At 44.4% G+C, this 7500-nt stretch overlaps 2 protein-coding genes across 2 annotated transcripts in view; one reads left to right on the top strand and one right to left on the bottom strand.

Moving 5' to 3' along the window:
- Positions 1 to 1421: 1421 nt before the first annotated feature.
- Positions 1422 to 5489, top strand: ETH_00018740 (vacuolar protein sorting-associated protein, putative; the record flags this gene model as incomplete). The annotated part of the gene is made up of 8 exons (XM_013377625.1): positions 1422 to 1541; positions 2191 to 2259; positions 2790 to 2871; positions 3110 to 3329; positions 3654 to 3837; positions 4270 to 4336; positions 4813 to 4898; positions 5328 to 5489. The coding sequence occupies 8 exons, from the start codon at positions 1422 to 1424 to the stop codon at positions 5487 to 5489; spliced, it is 990 nt and encodes a 329-aa protein (XP_013233079.1).
- A 1281-nt stretch (positions 5490 to 6770) lies between these two features.
- ETH_00018735 (uncharacterized protein) overlaps positions 6771 to 7500 on the bottom strand; it is a gene marked incomplete at both ends in the record, with an annotated part of 3798 nt that continues 3068 nt past the window's right edge. Inside the window, one exon of the mRNA XM_013377624.1 lies at positions 6771 to 7463. Coding sequence (XP_013233078.1) covers positions 6771 to 7463 — 693 coding nt within the window. The remainder of the gene's footprint in view (positions 7464 to 7500) is intronic.

Raw genomic sequence — 7500 nt, 5'->3', positions numbered from 1 at the left:
TTTCCGCGCGGCCTATTTGCCGCTGCCACCCGCTGCTGCTGCTGCTGCTGCACCTGAGGAGACACAATGGCAGCAGCAGCAGCAGCAACAGACCTGCTGCAGATCTGCAGCCGCCACCTGCTGGCAATGCTGGAGAAGGTTCCGGGCCTCAAACTTTTGCTGCTGGACTCTGAAACACTTCATGCTGTTTCCTGTGTCTTGTCGCAGTCAGAAATACTCCAAAAGGAGGCAAGCACCTTGCTGCTGCTGCTGCTGCTGTTTGTGCCGCTTCTTCTGCTGCTTTGCGTTTGCTGCTGCTGCTTTTGCTGCTGCTGCTGGTGCTGCTGCTGCTGTTGCTGCCGCTGCGGCTGCTGTTCTATTGCTTTCTGCCTTTGTTGCTGCTGTCACTGCTGTTATCAGTAGTGCCGCTGCTGCTGCTGCTGTTAATCCTTTGCTGTGTTTGCTGCAGTGGTATGTGTTGCTGCTGCTTCCAGTCCTGCTGCTGTCGTTATGCTGCGGCTGCTGCCCTTGCTGCTGCTCCAGCCGCCGCCACTGCTTTGGCTGCTCCTCCTATTGCTGCTGCTGCTGTTGCTTCTGCTGATTCTTCTGCTGCTGCTGCTGTTGCTTCTGCTGATTCTGCTGCTGCTACTGCTGTTGCTTCTGCTGTTTTTGCTGCTGCCGTTGCTTCTGCTGTTTCTGCTGCTGTTGTTGCTTCTGCTGTTTCTGCTGCTGCTGTTGCTTCTGCTGCTGCTGTTTGTGCTGCTGCTGCTGTTTGTGCTGCTGCTGCTGCTGCTGTTTGTGCTGCTGCTGCTGCTGCCCTCTCGGCTCCTTCCCTTTAGCCTCTGCTGCAGCGCCTCAACAGGGGCCTCAACATACACCTCAGAAGCACAATTAAAGTTTATTTATTTATTTATTTATTATTTATTTACTTATTTATTTATTTATTTATTTGTTTGTTTGTTTATTAGGTTTTTTTAGTTGAGAAGTTGGGGGCCTTGCCCCCTGGCAGCTACGAGCACATGAGTGCTGTTTGCTTCGTGAGGCCCACGCCGCTGCTGAACCAGTGGACATACACCGTAAGCAGCAGCAGCAACAGCAGCACCAGTAGCAACAGCAGGAGCAGCAGCAGCAGCAGCAGCAGCAGCCTTTGTTTCAGGTTTCTGTTTCTAGGGCATGTTCGTTTGCTGCTCGCTATAGCTGACTACCTAGGTAGCAATAGCTAGCAATGGCTAGCTAGCTAGCAATAGCTAGCTAGCTGGCAATAGCTAGCTAGCTAGCTAGCTGGCTGAACAAGTCTCTAGCCAGCTAGCTAGCTAGCTAGCCCCCTCTATGGCGAGGTGGCGAGTTAAGCAGCTAGCTAGAGAGCTGGCGAGCCAGCTAGCGAGCCGCCGCTACTGCTGCTGCTGCTGCTGCTGCTGCTGCTGCTGCTGCTGCTGCAGGCAATGGCCCACGAGCTGCTGGGCATTCGTTTCAACCGAATAGATTTGAGCAAATCTCCGACGGCGCCTCCGGACCTCAAAGAAGTCCTTTTGGACGAACGCCAGGACCTCTTCTACCGCAAGGTGAAGATGGCTAGCTAGGCATGTGGCCAGCTAGCTAGCTAGCTAGCTGGCTAGCTAGCTGGCTAAATGGCTAGCTAGCTAGCTAGATGGCTGGCGGGATAGCTAGCTAGTTGGACGGCGAGATAGGTAGCTAGCTAGCTAGCTAGATGGGCGGCGAGATGGCTAGCTGGATTCGCAGCCAGGTGGCTAGCTAGATAGCTAGCTGGCTGGCTAGCTAGCTAGATGGCTGGCTAGATGGCTGGCTAGCTAGCTGGCTAGCTAGCCAACTAGCTAGTTGTGGTTTGTGGCTAGCTGACTAGGCAGTTACTAGCTAGGCGGGCTAGCTAGCTAGCTAGCTAGCCATCCTTAATTACTTTTTAACTAGCTAATTAATCGTTTGATAATTTTCCAATCAATTAATAATTGACGAATCTATTAATTAATTAAATAATTAAACAATTAAATGAATGAAATCAAACAATTAGTAGGTAAATAACGAAAGATTTGTCTAATGAGTTGTTTTCCCAACTTTATGAATTCAATAGACTTATTGTTTTAATTGAGTTGCTAATTGAAATGATTTACCTTTCAACTGAATTGCAAATTAAAGTGATTTATTCTTTCCGCTGCATTTGCAACTCCGGCGCGCCGGGGTGTACGTACACCTCAGAACTGCATGGCGAACTTCGGGGAGCTGGGGGTGGCGGTGAAGCAGCACGTAAATGAGTATCAAGAGAAAGTGAGTTTACTAGAATTAATTTGTCCTTTTGAGTTATTTAAAAGGAACAATTTGAATCTATTTCATTTTAAAATCCTTTTGAAGTTTTAAAATCCTTTTGAAGTGCGTTTCCAACTCAACTCCAATTCCACGCCACTTCCGCCAGCGGCTTTGCGTTTATTTCCGGAATTTTCCGCCGATTTCCGGAAACCTCGCAGACTTTTATCTTTTCAAGACTTATTATTCTTTTAATTTAATTTAATTTCTTTTTTTGTTTATTTTTGGCTTTTTTCCGAACAATTTTGGGAGAAAAGGACCTTTTTCGACGAGTTTCCACCTGAGAACGCCGCGCGGCGTTCTTGTGCAGCTTTTCATTTCCACTTCCTTTCTTTGTTTCCTTTTCTTTTCTCCTCCGGAATATCTTTTTGAATTCATTTAATGAATTCGAATTAAATCATTTATTGAATTAATTCATTTCTGAATTAGTTGGAATTAATTCAAGAAATGAATTTATTCAAATTGCAAAATTCAAGTTTCATGTTTTGCTGCAGACGAAGGCCAGCAGCAGTTTGACCAACTTAGAGGCCCTCAAAGACTTCGTCGAAAAACTCCCCGAGAGCCGCCGCCTTTCCAGTGGGTTCTTTGCTGCTGCTGCTGCTTTGCTGCGCAGCAGCAGCTGCTGCTGCTGCTGTTGTCTTGCTGCTGCTGCTGCTGCTGCGGTCTTTCCACCGCCTCTGCTGCTGTTTTTGCCGTTTTACGGTTTTTGCTGCTGCTGCTGCCGCCTTACTACTGCTGCTGCTGCTGCTCTCCTACTACTGCTGCTGCCGCTGCTCCCTTACTGCTGCTGCTGCTGCTGCTGCTGCTGCTGCAGGTTCTGTGTTTAAGCATGTGGGAGTGATAAGCGAATTGTCTCGAATTGTGCGGGAGAGGAATTTGCTGGTCTTGTCGGAGCTGGAGCAAAGCCTGGCCTGCAGCAGCAGCAGCAGCAGCAAGCAACAGCAGCAGCACTTCACCGCAGTCTGCAGCCAAATACAAAACAAACAAAACACAAATTTAGACAAACTCAGACTCGCGCTCCTCTACTGCATCAGGCGAGGGCTGCTTCTGCTGCTGCTGCTGCTGCTGCTGCTATAGCTGCTACTGTGCTTGCTGTTTCTGCTGCTGCAGCTGCTGCTGTGCTTGCTGCTGCTGCTGCTAGTGCTACAGCGTCTACTGTGCTTGCTGCTGCTGCATTATTTGCTGCTGTTTTGTTGCTGCCGCAGCATTTGCTGCAACTTTGGTGCTGCTGCAGCACTTGCTGCTGTTTTGCTGCAGCAACTTCTGCTCATGGTTTTTGCTGCTGCTTAGGTGCTGCTGCTGCTTCAATTCCCTTTTCTGAAATGCTTCTTTTTGCTGCTGCTGCTGCTGCTGCTCAGATACGAAGGCAGCGAGACTGTAGCAGCTGTGCGGGAGGAATTAGCTGCTGCTGGCCTCCCTGGGGACTCGCTGCTGCTGCTGCTGCTGCTGCTGCAGTACTCCAGCAAGAGCAGCAGATCTGAAGATCTCTTCAGAGACAAATCGCTGCTGCAAGTTGCAAAGAATCTCGCCAAGGGACTTCAGGTGTTTTATTTTATTTATTTTATTTTATTTATTTTGTGCTTTTTGTTTGTTTTATTATTTGTTTTAAGTGTTTGCCAGCTACTTGGTATTTACTTAATTGTCTTTAGTTGCTGCAGAACTGTATTTGCTGCTGTGCTGCTGCTGCCACTGCAGCTGCTGCTGCTGCAGTGGCAGCAACAGCAGCAGCAGCAAAGTACAGTTCTGCAGCAACTGCTGCTGTGCTGCTGCTGCAGTGGCAGCAGCAGCTGCTGCTTCTGCTGCTGTCCTGAGGTGTATTGGCAGTTTTCTTTTTGGTTCTTTTTTGTTTATTGATTTACTTCATTTATTATTTATTATTAATTAATTTGTTTGTCATTTTGTTCATTTTTAAATGATTTGTTTTCTTCAAATGGAATTGAATTTATTTATTTTCCTTTTCCACTTTTGCTGCAGGGAGTGGCCAATGTCTATACACAGCACAAAAGCCTTTTGAGTTCTGTGGTGGAGTCCCTCATCAAAGGCGAGTCAGCAGCAGCAGCAGCAGCAGCTGCTGCTGCTGCTGCTGCTGCTGCACTAATTAATTATTAATTAAACTATTTCATAAGTGAAAGATGCCAGTATATGGCAGAAGCAAAAGGCAGCGAATGGAGCTGTGGGCTGTACTGTTGAAAATATATTTCAAACTTTTATTATTATTTTTGCATGCATGTAAATCTCCACATTTTATTTATTTTATGATATATACATTGTTTCGATTTATAGATTTATATATTATTTATTCTGTGAAGTATATATATTAATAAGTAAATATTAATAAGTACGAACGCACCCGCACTTTGGAGTGTACGTACACCGCGTGAAGTGTATGCATTAGGACTTGAAAGAGAGTGTGGGTTTGCGGTGTATGTACAGCCCCTGTAAAGAACAACAATTTGAATCAATGAAATTTGAATTAATTAAATTCAAATTTCTCTTTTTGAATATTTTTGTTTTCAGGAAAACTCAAAGAAAGCACTTATGCTGTTTTGGGCCCCAACAAAAACCCCACAGCCGCAGCAGCCCCCAGAGAAGGACTGCAGACGGCAAGTGCCTCTTAGAAGTTTATTTGCCAACAAGGGTTTAGGGTTTAGGGTTTAGGGTTTAGGGTTTGGGGGGGTTAGGGGTGAGCAGTTAGTGTGGCAGTTAACTGCAGCAAGACCAATAATAATAATAATAAAAATAATAATAATAAAAATAATAATAATAATAGTAATAATAATAATAATAATAATAGTAATAATAGTAATAATAATAATAGTAATAATAATAATAGTAATAGTGATGATAATAATAATAATAATAATAATAATAAAGTTAAAAAGTTCAATTTGCAAAAAAGCAGCAAAGCAAATTTGGGGTGGCGTGTGTGAGTGTTTGGTTTTATCTTAGCGTCGACCTTGGGTGAATTTTGGCATTTAGGAAATGAAGAATTGAATGAAAGTTGGAGAGTTTTGAACTGTTTAATTATTTAGGTTTTGGTTTTTGTGATTGGAGGAGCGACTTACCAAGAGGAGCGGGAAATGCAGGAGCTGAGCAGCAGCGCTGGGGTGTCTGTACTGCTGGGGGGCAGCAGCGTGGTGAACGCGAAGCAGTTTCTGGCGGACGTCGCGCAGGTCCAGCTGCCGAATGTGTGAAATAAATAAATAAAAGTTTCTTTTGCGTTCAGAAACAGTTTTGATTCCCAAAGAGCTTTCGTTTTGCAAAAAACTGCAGCTTTCCACGCCCAGTTTTGCCCCAGAGGCGCCCGCCCGCTCTTGAATCCAATCAAGTGCTTTCGGAAACTCAAATTCAACTGGACCTTTTCACTAAATGTTAATTCTATTTCAATTAGAACTCAATTGCAATTCAATTAAAAGCTTATTTCGCGTTCAGAAACAGTTTTGATTCCCAAAGAGCTTTTGTTTTGCAAAAAACTGCAGCTTTCCACGCCCAGTTTTGCCCGCCCGCTCTTGAATTCCAATCAAGTTCTTTCGCAAATTCAAATTCAACTGGACCTTTTTCATTAAATATTTGTTTATAATTTAATTATAATTTAATCATAATTTAATTTTAATTTAATTATAATTTAATTATAATTCAATTAGAATTTAGTTGGAGTTCAATTGGACTGTTGGCGGGTTGCAGTATTCAACTCGTTCAAATCTTGAATTCAATATTTTCATTCAAACATTTGATGCAAACTTTCATTTAAAATGCAAACTTGAATTTCATTTTTAATTTTTAATAAGTAATTAACAACTTCAACTTCCAGTTGGGACAGATAATTCAAATTAAATCCTTTTTACTTTTTTCCCCAATTAATTAATTAAATTTGAATATTTATTATTTTATTTGATTGGAACTTTCATTTGAAACAATACTTGATTTAAATCCTAAATGTGAACTTTTGATTCAAATTTGAAGTTTTTTGAAGATTCAGTTCAACTTGAATTTGAAAGTTTGGAAAAGTTTCAAAAACAAATGCAGAATTGGAGTTATTTTTTATCTTAAATTTGAATATTCATTTAATTTATTTAAGTGGGACTTTGAATTAAAACCTGGTTCGAAAACTTGAGTTTAAAATTCAAAAGTGAATTCAACTGCAGAGTCTTGAATAAGAACTTCTTTCAATTTCTAATTCAAAAGTTTACCCAAACCCTAAACCCTAAACCCTTGCCTCTGCAGTCAAGCGAACCTGGGGCATATTTGCGAGTAATATACTTCTTTTAAACTCTAATTTTCTCCACTTATATTGTTTTGCAACTACTTTCTTATTTTAGTATTCATTAATGCTTTCTAATTCTATTATTTGACTCCTACTTGCAGCAGCAGCACCTGGCAGCTGCTGCTGCGGGAGCGGGCTGCTGCAGCGGGGTGTAGGTACACCCCAGCTTCTGCAAATTCAATTAACTTATTTATTTGTTTTCACAATTAATTTAATTGAGGCGAGGTGCCCCTCTGTCTTTATAAATGTGCTTCTGCAGCCGCTTGAAAGCAGCAGGAAACCGAATGGAAATGTCCCGGGCGAGTTTGTCTGCTGCTGTTGCTGCTGCTGCTCTGCTGCTGCTGCTGCTGAAGCTGTACCCGCTGCTCCCGCGCCTCTCTTCTCTTCTTATTTCTTCTTCTTCTTCCAGCAAAGATTCAAAAGCCCTTTCCACTCCAAATGTCAAACCATCAAACCCTAAACCCCCGGCCCCCTCCCCCCCGCCGCCGCCGCTGCTGCTGCTGCTGCTGCTGCTGCTGTCAGCGCGGCCAAGGGACTGGTCCCCCGAGGGGGCCCTCTTGGGGCCCCTCGAGGAGCCCCTGGGGGCCCCTGGAAGGGAAGTGTCCAGCAGCAGCGAGGGGGCCCCCCTGGAGTTTGGAGAGTTGGATTTGCTGTCTCTTTTTGCTGCTGCTTTTTGTTTCATCTTTTTGTGTCTCTCTGCTGCTGCTGCTGTTGCTCGGATTTCTGCTGCTGCCTTCTGCATCAGCTGTTTCAGGTGCTCTATAGACCCTTTGTCCTCCTCCCAGCAGCCCTTGCTGCTGCTGCTGCTGCTGCTGCTGCTGCTGCTGGCCCTGCTGCTGGCGCATCTGCTCTCATACGGGCTGAAGGGCAAAGGGGTGAGTCGGTAGCCAACAGCCGCCAGGGGCTCGCAGTCAGCAGCAGCAGCAGCAGCAGCAGCAGCA

Source organism: Eimeria tenella, genomic scaffold, assembly GCF_000499545.2.
Source record: "Eimeria tenella Houghton genomic scaffold, Eth_scaff58, whole genome shotgun sequence".
Lineage (NCBI taxonomy): Eukaryota > Apicomplexa > Conoidasida > Eucoccidiorida > Eimeriidae > Eimeria > Eimeria tenella.
Note: the sequence above shows the minus strand (reverse complement) of the source record. Positions and strands in the feature narration are given on the sequence as shown.